Consider the following 14,736-nt stretch of genomic DNA (forward strand, 5'->3'; position numbering starts at 1 on the left):
CAGGCCCATAATCTGTATAAATATATGCACTCTGTTACATTAAGGTTATTTATTACATTGCACTCGGCCTGAGTATGCATGGAGATTTACCATAGATAATCCATAATCCAGAATTAAACTATTAATATGCATTTTGAGAGGGGCAGCCATAACCTTGAAATTCCTTGGTTTAAGTATGACCTTTAACTTTGTTTGAATATATTTTTTAAATGTATGAATAACAAATTAACATTGGTTGATAAAAAACATTCTGATTCCTTTGTACCATTTGCATCAATCCATACTTAACTTACAGAAAGCCTTGAAGATTAGAAGGCTTAATCACTCATAATATTTATTTGTTTTTAAATGTCAGATCACATTTAGTTCAACATACTGTCAGTCTCGTTCCCCCCCGCCTCGGCTCTGGTGTTAATGAAACTATGGTGGAAAGTACTCTTCTTTTTGTGTCCAAAGACACACGCGTCTTAGCAAAACAACAGAACAGTTTGTACCCGGCCTGTGTAAAGGAATTGCTTTCTCTATCCTCCTGAATACGGGATTAAAATTTATGCTGTTCCTTTGATAGGCCCTCCTAATTTCAGTAGACCTGTTGCAGGAAGGAGACAAATTACCAGTTGTCAGGAATTCTTTTTTCCTTTCCTGCAGCTTGTAGAAGGTGAGCTAGGAACAGCAAAGGTGTTTGAGCAAAGACTTGGAGGTCTTAGAATGCCTTTTGTAGTCATGGAAGGTAAGTCCTGCCGCAAGGTCTTAGGAACAGAGCTCGTTAGTTACGTGAGAGAGTCTAAATATCTCTGTCAGGATTGAGACGACCTTGTGCTGGATGCTGTACAGCTTGAAAGTCCCGGTGATGGACTGGGGAGCTGAGATGTAAACACCGCGTATAACCATACGTTGAAATGCATTCGCATTACGCTTGTACCAAACGGAGCCTCAGCAAACCTACACTGCTTCAACTGTGGCATTTTGTTTTTCTTTCCACAGTCCCCATCTGAAGTTCAACAATCTGACCTTGATATCAATTCACGGCCTTCCAGGAAAAGACCTACGGGGCTCCAAACATAGAAGATTTTTAATTAACAGGTTTGATTTAATATCTAAACACTTCCATAGCTTCAAAGGAAAAAAATAACACTTTGTAATTCTTTGTGAACTTGTCCTAAATTTTAGATAGATACACAGACAGATAACTTCAAAATAATCCAGTCTTTCTATACAACATGTGAAGGGAGTTGAATATAATTATGACTGTGGAAATACTGCTAAAGCAGTAACTTCAGGACAGCAATCCATTGCATTATACCAGGACACTGGTCTCTGCTTTCCAAGACTTTTTAGATTGTTTAAATCTCCAGGTTAAAGAAAAATGACAGAAGATGTATGCTTGCTTTTTAAATATCATTTAATTTTTAACTTCCATGAAGTGTGTTCCAAAAAATGCTGAATAAAAGAACATATAAGAATTAATATTAGCAATGTGACCAGCCATCTACTTGCAGCAGCCACGTGGCGAGGTGCAGACCCCACTGATAACAGCGGCAATTTGGCTGAGTATACAGGGGAAAGTTTAGGATTATTGCTGCCGATAAATTGGGAAGAACTGTGCTGCAGCACTTCTGCTGCTTGTGAGCTATTTGTGTGCCGGCCACTGGACTGTGGAACTCCGTCTACAGTCCCACCCTGAGTGCTGTCCCTCACGTTTGCCTCCCCTGGGCTGGCAGAGCCGTAAGTCTGGTGCAAAACAGCTGAGGAGGAGATTGTGAAGGGCAGCTATGTTTGTGTCTAGTGAGCGGTCAAACATCTCACGAGTTTTCTTGTTTGCCAGTAACTAAAATATCTTCCATTTAGTAGGATAAAATCTCACCTTGTGAAAATTCACAGCACATCATTCTCACTTAAATTTAGCATATTTGTTTTAATGGTTTTATTTTGGAATCCTCACTGTAGACAGTCAGAAGCCTAGAATTAGATTGATTGGTTATTTTGAATAGCTGGGGAATTAACTTAGTATATTTATTTACGTTTGGAACCTGCACATTGCTTTTTATCAAATCTTTTACTCAGTAGGCAGCAATGCACTAAAGGGCCAACTCTTTAAATGACAAAACAACTCAATGTCTGCTTGCTGAACCTTAAAAATGAAATCTCTACAAAGACATGAAAATGGTGTGATGTGAACATGTTTAAAACCACCTTATCTTGTGTGGAATTTTTCCCTGTCAAGGAATTTTTTATAAATAGTTACCTAATTTTTTTTTTTTCATTGTAGAAAGGAGTGTTTTTAAGTACAAATCTAATAAATGAAGGGATTACATGCTCACATAAATACATGTACTCTTTTTTCCTAAGTATACTGTAAAAAAGAGTTGTAATAACAAAACATCCTTCCTGATGGAAGGTTGCCATCCATAGCTGCCTCACCAGAATTAGCTGTTAAAATTTGAAAGCAGATTAAGAGTGAAAATTGACCTCTGCAGGGTCTGATTTCTGAAAGCATCCCTGTGATTTTTGGAGTGTCAGTCTCCTGGGAGCTGTGCACCTCAATTATAAAGGTGCTTTTGAAAACCGTCATCTGTCCTCGATGTCCATTTTATTTATAGATTTCTGCATGATTACAGTTTGGAATTGTCAGTGGTTGTCTTCCCTTACTTACTGGCCTCTGATATCTGTGAGTACAGAGGTTGCAGAGCTCCTCAGAAAGCCTGGTCATTCTTCATGTAATGAAAGCAACTTTGTTTCTGTGGCATCCTGTATGACAATTTTGGGAACTCGGTAACAACAATTAATGTGTACCAATCAGCTCTGTTTTAGAGTGTATGTTCTGGTACTAATGTCAAAATAACAGCTGTTAGTGGTGAGTCTCTCTCCGGCGTGCTCTGCTGCAGTCACTGGTATAATATAAAGGCATCAAATGCTTGAACACGAGCTGAGTCCCCTTCTATTTAATCACGTTATATTTAGTCCCGTGGAAGAAAGTGGAATATTTTTCATCACTTGGTATCAATAGAAAATAAAGTTCTTGAGCCTCTGAATGGCCATGAGCTTTATTTGGTAGATGGAAGACTTTTTCTGCAGTGACTTCAGATCACAGACTGGGTGAAGCCCAGGATTTCTTTATTGGCCATTCCTATCACGTCTCTTAGGTGTGAACTGCCAGCCGGGGTGAGACTTGGCTTCCTTTCACACAAGATGTGCAAGTTCCATCCTCTTCCCATGTCACACATCTGTGTTACACCAGCCATTCATCTTTTTTTGCTTGTTTAAAACCTGTTGCGTTCTTTTTCACTAGATCCTGCAGGTCCATCCATCTACAAATGTATAAATTGGTTTTAGATTAGCATTACTCTTCAATTCTATGGAAAGAACCTAATTTAACAGAATTTTGCCTGGTTTAGGTTTTCAGTATCAGGAAGGTATTGAGTTGAGTCTAGCTGGATTTGCAGAATGGCCAGCAACGTACGATGTATTTTCATAATGGCCTATTGCAAGACTCAGTGGTATTCAGAAGTCATAACAGACCCCGTTGAAAATAGTATTTCTCTGGTCCTCCATACATTTTATAATGATGTGTCTATTGTACATCTTTATTGAAGTATTTTATCTTCAGGAATCTTTGTCTTTCCAGAAGTCTATTAAGCAGAGAGGGTGATACAAATGCAATAATAACTAAGTAGTCTGGTACGCACTTAGATGGGCAGGGTGGGAGCATACTCTGAGTCATAAAAGACCTTTGGAAATAATTTTAATTTTCATTACTGAGGCATTAAAGAGTTTTTGTTCCATTTGGGTTTTGCTTCAAAATTGGCGTTTTGAATAGCAGCTTCCAGATCTTTGATACTCCATCATACATAGGGATATATATGATACTTTACACTGAAAACAGGCTGTAACACACCTGAAATTTAAGAGCTGCAAAAGTAAACCTTGCCTGAGATTTTCAAAATTGACAGGTGATTTTAGGTCCCTGAGTTTTTTTGGTACTGATATTGAATTAACACTGCCAGAGTGTGGTGCTCAGAATGTGTGCGCTATACACTCCCTCAAAATCAGATTTCTTGTGAGTGGTCTCATTGGGACAACACTGTGTCCATAAGACGTTCAAGGGACCAAAAGCCCGGGAAACCATAACTACTATATGGAACGAAGCTCTGCTTCTTAAAACAGGTAAACCTTTATATTGTTTGTAACCGAGCACTGAAGGTAATGGTTTGAAGTTATAGAAGTTGCTTCCCCATTTTCATGAAGAATAAACTTTTGTTCAGTTCAAATTAGTGAAGATTAATATTTTTCATATCTGCACTGTTTGTCTTGTTCTTTCTTTCATTTACCTGCTAATTTTGTCTTCTTTCGGATAGCCTGTTAATATTCAGTTCATCTTGCAGAGGAATTCAGTTGCATCTTAGAGACTTTTGAAAGTTTGGAGCTAGAGGGGCAGTTTAGTATGTTTTCAGAATTTTGCATTCGTGTGTTTTGGTAAAGTTCATTTGGAAAGAGGTCTCTAAGAGAAAATTTGAGACCTCTGCCTTTAACTTCTAGTTCTTACAATTGTTTTCGTAGCTTTCTATTTATTTCTGAACTTTTCAGACTAATACTTTTGAACACGGATGTTAAAATGCCAGTGGTGCCTTCATTGCATTTGTGTCTCACCATAGCCACTACTGGTGAAGTTGAACACCAAAAGAAGCAAAAGCGGAAAAAAACTTAGCAAGGGAGTCTTGTATAGGAGAAAGAATTAGACTGTTGAAATACCTTCTTTGCAGGTACAGAAAGAAGTCTCCTCCTCGCATCAGCCTGCAAATAAAAAGCGGAGTAAAACATTTATTTCTGACTTTGTTTTTAAATTATGTGGTTGTATGGCCCAATGCTGGGAGGGATTGTTGGGTTTAGCAGAAAGTTGTCAATTTGTAACTGAGTATTTCATAATGACTAATCTTTTACTATAGACTGCCGTAAACTCACAGCGAGAGGACAGACTTGAACCACTAGGGGACTCCGGCTAACTCACCAGATGTCTAATTAATGCCTGCTGTCAGCTGCCGAAATGTCACTTACAGATATTCTTTCTTCACAGCCACTGTTTTAATGATGAAGATTATGCACAGATGTCACTTTGTTCCTGGGTTAACGTTGTGGTTGGTAAAATGACTGGCATAAATCGCGCTGCCAAATATGTAGTTGTTTCCAAGGAGAAAGAAATACCATATGACTACCTTGTTCTCTGTACGGGACAGAAATACCAGGTAAGATTGTGTGTAGAGTGAAAAACATAATAATATATTCAGTTTTTAAGAGTGAATAGTGTTTCTGTGATTAGCAAAACAATAGAGTGGTCCTTAAAAAGTGTATAACCAGAAAGTTTGCAGCCCTTCGGTGTAGCAGGTTGTACTATTTCAGTATAGAATTTGGATAAGATGAGAGGTTTTCAAAATTTTCTACCAGCAATGTCACTGCTTAGTGTCAGATACTAAGCAAAACTGCCAGTGTTTTTGCTACCGTGACCATTAAACCTGCTGAAGAGGAGGCCCAATTGACATGTGGCCCCAGCCACAGGAGACTTAACTCCAGCTGGTCTAACACCATTTGACCTAGTTTTGGCAATGGAGAGAATTCCTTATCAAATTAATTACTCATCTCACATAATGACCATGCCTAGGCACGTACATGGTGCTGTATGTTATCGTAGCACACAGTTAAGTCTCCAGTGAGATTGAAGCAGACCCTTAGTTACACATGAAGTGTGGAATCCAGCTCATCTCCAGCCCTACAGGCTCAGCTTCAACTCAGCCATCCTGGGCAGGGTTTGTTCTTTCTTGTGTATCATCATGTGGCCTTCAAACGATGTAAACCAAACTATATCTTTTATTGCCTCGTTGCCTGCAGTGATTTTGCCTTACTGATTGCTTTTGGATAGGAATCGCGAGCAAGGTATTTTGCCTTTAAAATCAGGAGATCAAACTGAGCGTGTGTCTATAGGTTTTTACAGTGTTGGTCACCATAAGTCACAAACATGAGTGTGAAGTATGTTCAGCCCCGTGGGGAAATCTGGACTGCCTGTGTGCAACAGAGCTGTGGAGCAAGAAAGACCCAGTTTTTCTGTAATCACTTTTCAGAGTAGAGACACACTTTAAACATTCACTGTTCAACAGGGATGAAACAAAAGTTGAAGCATTATCTGAATAACTTCAAGTGCTCCTAGAAAAAGAAGTTTGGAGGTAACCCACTTGCAAAATAAGTTATGGGAAGTAACTACACTGGAGGAGAAAGAAAGATAAAGAAAGCAGGGGAAAACTCAGGTTCTATCTGCCTTCAAGAAGAAAACCTAATATCATCTATTCTCACTTTTAAGCTCTACAAAAAATAGGACAGAATTGTTTTTACCGTCTGGTTTCTGTTTTATTACACAGAGCTGTAGTCCATCCTTTTTATAAGTTGTCCCTTATTTGGGAAGCAGTCAAATTAATGCCTGGTAAAATATTATTCATTATGATTAAGAGGATTTACTTGTTGGGTAAATAAAATTTTTTGATGTCACTGGTGCTGTAGAAGTCATAGATGAGATTCCCTTTTTTGCCCTGTATAATTCAGATTGAATTTGTTACTGAAAAGTGGCATTATACAATTAATACTTTACCGAATCCTGTCATTTTAACTATAAGCAGGTTTTGGTCCCTTTCTCAGGGACAAAATCTCTCTTATTTTAGAAAGTTGATTTTTGCTGACGAAAGATGGAGGCTGTCTTGCTGCATGAAGAATTTCCAAGTGTCATAGGTTATTCAAATAACTGCAGAGATCCTTCAACTGTGTATTTATCCATTTCTGCTGTTTGCTGTGAAGTCCCTTTCATTTGTGTTTTGCCTGTATTGTTATTCACTTGTTCTGGCATTGCTGTTTAAAATGGTCACCCATGTCCCATAGAAAATACGGAATACATATTCACGAGTGAGAACCTGTGTGTGTACTCAGACTTGATGTGTCTGCTAGTGCTGAACGTTAAGAAGGGTCAGGATGCACAAGGATAGCAACCCTTAGGTAGTCAAATGGCTTGTGTCACTGTTTTTTAATATCTTTCTTAACAGTTCTTCAAGATATATATGCCGTATATTCCTTCACTCTCTTATTCGTTTCTTCCAGGTCCTGTCTCCCACTGGAGCAGATATCAGTAAACTCCCAACTAATGCAGAAGTCCTAAGTAAGTGGCCACAAAGATACCCAGGGAAAGCCCCTTCCAATCATTTTACTCTCAATGACGATCAGGACTGCTTGAAGGCAATGCACTGGCTGAAAGAAAATGTTGTCAGCTCGGAAGGTAAGGGTTTTCGTCAACACACGCATTTACAGAAATGTTTTCTAGGCTTATTGTTTCCTTAATTCCATGGTATAATTGGTGCCTGATTAATTCTAACAAAGTCTTTCATCTGCTGTGCTTTGTTTTCCAGATTAATTTACAATTTGTTGTCATTTTTGATACCCAGCATATTTAGCTAGGAAAGAAAGGCTCGAGATAGATTAATTATCTATAATTATTATATAAAACAAAATGAGTCCCAAATGCAAATCTGGCTGGAGTCATTAATTAGTCAATTAAATAATAATTTAATTAGTGGACGTGGTTTTCTGTTGTATAGAAAAATATCTAGATTTGAGGCATAACACAAAGAAAACAGGTCTAAATTAGGAAGTGGATTTTTTCAGATCAGATTTTCACATCAAACTGCAGGCTCCCAGTCTGTTCTTTTTAACACTTAAAATCACACAGTTGTGCAGGTGTCCACCATACCTGTATTTCCTCAGCCTGTTCATGGGTTCATTGTTCATATATTCATTAGTTCATTCGCTGAATGCATATGGTATTGAAAATATCTGTAATCATCCAGGTTTCAGAGTTAAACTTTCAACTACAGAAAAATAGACCAAACAGTAATTGAATACATGTAACATCAGTTCTGCGTGCCAGATCTGCGTCAGGACAGAGTTCGGAGCAGGAAAGCTCTCTTTGTGGAAGAGTTTCTGTTGACTGAGTGCAACAACAGGAGTTTCCTAAAGGTGTAGTTTACCTGGCTCATTTGTTGAGAACATAATGAAAATTGGTAGTTATTTGATGATACAAGGTTCATGTCCTGCTTTGCAGACCTTCTCAAGACACTGGAAGTTTCTTTAGCATCCTCTTAAGTCTTGCTGTGATCAGGACAGGAGACAATAAACATGGTAATGTTTCTGTTCACATTTTCCTCAAACAGCTTCCTGGCCTCAGGCAGGGAAATGGAGTCTCTTCGGTTGTCCTGCTCCACCCATTTTCCAGCTGACACCAGCCCCTGCCCACGCTGTTCTACCTGGTATCCAGCTGATAGGCACAGCTCCCTTTGCATAAACAGATGAGGTTGTTAGTTTGCTGTGTTCACTACTGCTAATCCTTCATGTAAGCCTGTGCGTGCCCAGTCCTGGAATGTGCTCCAGGACACCTGCACAGAAATGCTGCCCGAGAGCTAGCCACTGGCTGGGATGCCCAGGAGGGTCGTTCTTCAGGCTAACAGCATCTTACAGCACCTCATCTCCTTTGGGACGAATGCACCTTTATTATTATTAATACTAAATTAACATTATATTAATCATTATTTCATTGTTGCTGCTGACTTTTGTTGTGGTGTACAGATGGAAATCTTGATAAGGCACTATCCTGTCTTCAGTTATAAGCTAAATCCAGAACTCCCAATGAGGCTGGTCCGGAGGGACTTTTTGGAGACATGGTCTGTGGGAGACGTGACACCCCCTTCTTTCTCCTCACCCTGCCTCTGGCTCCAGTTCTCTTTCACTGCTCTTCCCACTTCATGTTCTCTGCCACTGCAGATGTAAGCTATAAAGAGTGCCCAGCTGGAGAAGTCCTTCACCTATCTCTGTTTCTATTCTTTCTCATCCTGCTTTGTTTTCTGGCTATATTTCTTATGAATGGTGTTCTTTCAGACTTGATCCATAGCTGCATCCAAGGTCCCTCCTTTTGCTGAAAATGAGTCTGCTTTTCAGCCCCGTGCCTATTCTGGAGACAGTCTAATAGGCAGTGGGCTCACAGAGGTGCAGAGGCAAGGCTCCTGCAGAGTTCAGCAATTGATTTGGATGTCTGTCAGCTCTCTGCAGGCCACGCTACTGCCCTACTGGGATGGCCAAAATTTTACGTTTCCATTTACTTTTCATCTCTGAAATTCTCCAGTTTGCCTTCAGTAAAGAGCAGTATTACACCGCTTATATTTCATCAAAACTGTAAAGGATTGTTTGTCAAATTCCTGCAAACCTGCTTTAAACATGTTAGAATTCAAAATGTTAAAAAATAGGATTTGCTTCTGTTTAAGGAAATTGGAGTGGCTAGTAAAACTGTATATGCTGGTTATTGTAGCTGCACAGAAATAGACATTTCATCCTCCCACTTCAGAGACAATAATAATTCTTCTCAGCTTATACTCGGTCTTTCCTCCACACAACTTTCTTCTATTTGTGCTCCTCTTATTCAGCCATTTGCTGTGTTTATCGAAAGCAGTTTGGAGCCTGCTGTGCCAAGCCTCTCTCTCCTGCCTCGGCTGCTGGATGAGCCCCCCCCGGGGTCCTACATAACCAGCCCAAGGGCTCAGGCAAGGAGCACCTCCCACCGGCACCCAGCACTGCGAGGGCATGGAGCCCCAGGCAAGGGAGGGCGAGTGCACCTTCAAGACCACCTGTAGTTCTGGAGGTTTTTTAAAGGAAAGTGTTAATCACTGAGCTTCACAATGTGAGTCTTATTCGCCTAATTGGATGAAATCTTCATTTGGTGGCACTGATTTTTGAGAGCAGCTTTTAATTAAGAGTTAAGGTAGGGGTTTTGATTGCTTTTCTTCCCTCTGTGAGCATTGGTTTACCACTTCAACCTGGGTGAAATCAGTGGATGCTTTCTTGCGGGTTCTAAGTAGAGCAGGATCAGCCCAGTAGCGTGTACCGTCGGGAGGTGCTGCACGTACGCTGTGGTGGAAGGAAGGGTGCTCCTGGCAGTGACTGCATGTTATGGTTTGAGAAACCCAAAACTGATTGTCGTTTAGACAATTACTCTATCGCCTGATGAGCCCTCCCCACCCAGGAAGGGGAATCAGGTTAAAAACAAGGAAACCCAAGGGTTGAAATATAAACAGATTTAATGGAATATGACTAGATAATTAACATTAATAACACTAAAGAGCAAATATTGTTCCCAATACCATTATAAAATATACAAGGATTATACTCAGCCCATTCTATCAGTAGGAAGCTGTGCACTCCCAGCAGTGGACAGCAAATATTGGGCGCTGTGAGCGCTACGGCTTCAGGAGGAAGGGAAGGGCTCAGAGGTCCGGCACTGGGGCAAGGAGTTTTCTGGACCACAGCCATTAAGGGAGAGAGAGAGAAGTTCACAGCAAACTTTCCAATTTATATTGAATGTGACATTCATGGTTTGAAATAATCCTGTTGGCCAGCTTGGGTCAAGTGCCCGGGTCTCTCTCCTCCTCACTCCTGCACCTGGCTAACTTGAAAACACAGAGACCTTGAATCCCACATAGCCTAGCTGGCTATAAAGTCAGTATTTTCACAAATTCAGGCACTAGAGTCTTCTAAAAGTGCAGTTTCCCAAGCATTAGAAGAGAAATTAGTCCTGTGTCGCTCAAACCAGGACACTGCACCACCAAGCATGAGCAGCAGGATGGTTGCTGCAGCCTTCCTCCCTGGGCTCCTCCTCACCTAGGGCAAGGAGAGGTGACAGGAGAAGCCGGCTGGAGCTCAGCAGCAGGTGTTGCTCAGGGAGCCCGTGGAGAAGCAGCGAGCCACGTCCGCTGCCGCCAGCTCCTCGGCTGGCTGCAGCATGGTGAGCTGCAGAGGGGTCCCTGAACTGGGGCCAGAGGTTTTTGGCCCCGGCTGGTTGTGCTGGTGGCTCTGGAGGGACCTCGTGCTGCAGAGGGCCTGGGAGCAGGGCGAGCAGCAGCACCGATGGCTGCCGCTGAGGCTTCTCTGATGAAACCCAGCCGCCTAATGCATGTAACCTATTATAGCTGTAATTGTGACTAATTGAAATTCATCTCCTATTAGCTCTGCACTTTCCATGAAAATAAAAACTAGGATGGGAGTAAAGTAAGGAACAAAACTGCTTTAATGGCCCAAAATGGAGCAATTATTTTTTCTTTTTACCTAAACATAGTTTACGGCCTTATTAAAAGCGTGTTTGTAGGAATAGTATCGCATTAAAATTCCAGTGCATGAATCACCAACTGGAGCCACTGATGCTTTAGCTAATACTGGTTTTCTCCTTCAGCTTTTGCAAACTAAAAAGATTCAGGTCATGCTAGGGTCACTGAAATCTTGTGCTTCCACTTGTGGAAAATGAATGGTCCTGCTCTGCCGCAGAACACTGACATTCTAGTAGTAAATGATAAAACTACTCTAACGGTCTTTATTTATGGCTGCTTTTTTCTGTGGAAGGTTATTATGTTTACTCACAGATAGATACATTTTCGTGTAGTTAAATAATAAAAGCATCCTGAGGAACTGCTATCTGTCCAGTGAACATAATTTCAGTCCATAATGAATATCTGTAGTCCCTAGACTACTAGCACTGTAATCTAAAAAGCCACTAATATTGTAATAAGCAGAAACCGTAAATTGTTGATTTGCAAGAGGTCAGTAAAGGAGCATTGCTTTCCTTTATCTAATGTAGTTGTATTTAATATTACCATATAAAATAGAATTTTAATTTTCCTTGAGAAATGCAGGGCTTGAATCTGATCGTGTATATACAAAAATGCCAACATATAATGCAATAACTGAACTTCTCAGTCCTATGTCTTCCTTCTTTTTTTGGCACTCTCATGAGGACAGTACTGCCTACAGACAGACATCCTGGCTGGATGGAAAGGAACAGAAGGGGTTCTTCTGGCTTGGAAAGTCAGCTTAGCAATGCACTCACTGGGTGGAATTCCCATTATCACACATTATATCTATTCTGTATTATATTTATGAAACTAGTAAGATCTCTTTCTTATGATTTCAGATGAATACATTTGCAGGTAAAATTGTTCTGCCTCTCTGGTCATTGATGTTAAATGTAAAAATATGCTTTCCATCATTTCTGAGCATGTATAATCATGGGGCAATTCTTTTCTCTGACAGTTATGAAGAGATATGTTTATTTGGCAGCTACAAGTAGCCAAACTGATATGGACAAATAAAATAACCTTGTAGTCAAAGGGGAATAATAGAACATCTGTTAACAATTTTTTTCATATATATTCTTAGGAGCTAGGGCTTTGTGAGTGCTCTGTTTAGTATTGCTCTGTGTCTCATGCAGTAAAACATGGTCCCAGTGAAATTAGTTTAGCCTATGAAATAATAAAATTTAGGTTGTAGGGGATGCTATCACTTGTAGTGAGACATAAATGCCAATGCCGAGATAAACGTGCAAGTTAGTTGCATGAGGCACTCTTACCTGCTCATCACTGCTTACTGCGGTGCCATGAAGGAAAGTAAATCCTGCCAGAAGTCAAGATCAAGCCAGTTATGTAGGAGAGTCAGCTGTTTGTCTAAATTCTGATTGCAGTTACTGCTCTGTAGTCTGTGGGGAAGCCAATGCCAGCTGCTGTTTATGTCAATTAAAGGCCATTCCTGAAACACCTCATATGTTTCAGCACTGATCTTTCTTTAGTACATTCAATCCTTACACTTTTTCAGTGCCAGCCTACAAGTTATTTTCATAGAGCTCGCAGAGAAACTTCTGCCATAACATCCATCTTCTCCCTAACGTAAGGAGGACATGGATCTGCTGGAGCAAGTCCAGAGGGCCATGAAGATGCTCAGAGGTCTGGAGCACCTCTTCTGTGAAGACAGACTGAGAGAGCTGGGGTTGTTCAGTCTGGAGAAGAGAAGGTTCCAGGGAGACCTCATACCTGAAGGGGGCCTACAGGAAAGCTGGGAGGGACTCTTTATCAAGGAGTGTAGCAATAGGATGAGTGGTAACAGGTTTAAACTGAAAGACAGGAGATTTAGATTACATTTTAGGAAGAAATTCTTTGCTGTGAGGGTGGTGAGACCCTGGCTCAGGTTTCCCAGAGAAGCTGTGGATGCCCCATCCCTGGAAGTGTTCAAGGCCAGGCTGGATGGGGCTTTGAGCAACCTGGTCTGGTGGGAGGTGTCCCTGCCCATGGCAGGGTGGTTGGAACTGGATGATCTTTAAGGTCCCCTCCAACCCAAACCATTCTATGATTCTTATACGAGGCCCTATATCCTCTGCGTTATCCCTCACCTTCAATCTGAGACTGGACAAGGCTGACATGGCCTGGGATTTGTGTACTGGCTTTCTTCTGGTTTACACACATTGCCTGGAAAAGCAACACTTGGGTGTTGTTAGCTTTTCTCCAGTTTCCTTTCTCCCAGCTCCATGCTGGAGTGTGTGATGTCCTCTATCCCAAGGCTGTTTGCACGTTAGCTTGTGTAGGTTTGGCTCAGTTATTTCCTGTTTCTCCCAGGGATTTCCCATAAAGCAATAAATGCACCTGCTGACCAGCAGCGCTGCCCAGGTGTGGGATGCTAAATGTAATGGGAACATGCATTTGACGCATCCTTGTGCTGACCGTGCAGATTCTTGGCATACTTGAAACACCCATCAGGTGTAGGAGCTGTGTCCTACTGAAGGTCTGTCAAAATCCAGAGGGTGGGTGTTCCTCCATCTACCTTGGCCGTGCAGCTTGAGCTAGTTGCTGATGTGGTTGCACCAGCTCTGCATCTCCAGCCCAGATGCAGGGCTGGTGGTTGTGAACATGCTTCTGCTGCATGCACGGAGGATTCCTCAAACCTGCGCCCAATCCTCCTTTGCTCAGGCAGGAGCTTGGCTGTGGCCCTCCTAGTGAAGGGTCCACCAGGAGAGGAGTTCCCAGTGTGTCCTACAAGAGCTGTGCTGTTTAGCATGGATTACTTGAAGACTTAGTGGATATCAGAGCAAAACCAATGATTCCGATTTCAAGCAGGGGGACAGAGGGAACAGCGAGGAGCTGTTTATTTGTTTTATATTAAACCATCCTCAGATAAAATACACAGATACTCCGATGCATCCCAGCTCTGCCTCCCTCATTGCCAGGAAGGCTGTAGCCATTAGGCTGGAGAGTCACATCGTGCTCACACAGAACCTGCTGCCCTCCCATCCTCACGGATTTGCTCTCAGCTTTAACTATGCGGTTTGAAGTGGCACCACTTGAGTAAGAATTTGCAAGATCCTACCATACAGGCTGCAGCTTTGTAGTTAAGAGCACTTCCCTGGAAGGTGGGAGATGTGGGTTTGAATTGGAGCTCCCTTCACCCAGTGGGTGGAAAGATGGAGCTGGTTTAAGGAACGGTTTCTGCTCTAGTGACGATGCCTCTGCAAAAGGAGCAGCGACGGCCAAACTCTGTTTTCATACCAACCGATGAGAAATGTCTGTCTCCAGCTTGCTGATTTCTGGGCAGCGTGCAAGGAGGGAGGCTGGCTGGTTCGGAGCACGTACTTGGAGGCATTTAGGTTGTGGGCATTCTCTGATGTGCACCGGAGGGAGGCAGCTGTCTTCAAAGAGCAGTGCAGAGCTGCCAGCTGCTCCCCATCGGTGCATCGGCCGCCTGTGCCCCTCAGCGGGGCAGTTCGGGGACACAAGGCGGCAGATAGGAAGCAGCAGGCACAGGGGTACGTCTGCAGGGGTGTCTCCATTGTCTGGAGATTAGGCTTTTGCG

General features: G+C 41.9%; 1 protein-coding gene across 1 annotated transcript in view; it reads left to right on the forward strand.

Annotated features, from left to right (window-relative positions):
* The window catches only part of CFAP61 (cilia and flagella associated protein 61), a 109,470-nt gene that overhangs the window by 63,476 nt on the left and 31,258 nt on the right, over positions 1-14,736 (forward strand). Inside the window, exons 17-19 of the mRNA XM_074162612.1 lie at positions 985-1,083; positions 5,072-5,240; positions 7,132-7,306. Coding sequence (XP_074018713.1) covers positions 985-1,083; positions 5,072-5,240; positions 7,132-7,306 — 443 coding nt within the window. The remainder of the gene's footprint in view (positions 1-984; positions 1,084-5,071; positions 5,241-7,131; positions 7,307-14,736) is intronic.

This window comes from Numenius arquata, chromosome 2 (assembly GCF_964106895.1).
Source record: "Numenius arquata chromosome 2, bNumArq3.hap1.1, whole genome shotgun sequence".
NCBI lineage: Eukaryota > Metazoa > Chordata > Aves > Charadriiformes > Scolopacidae > Numenius > Numenius arquata.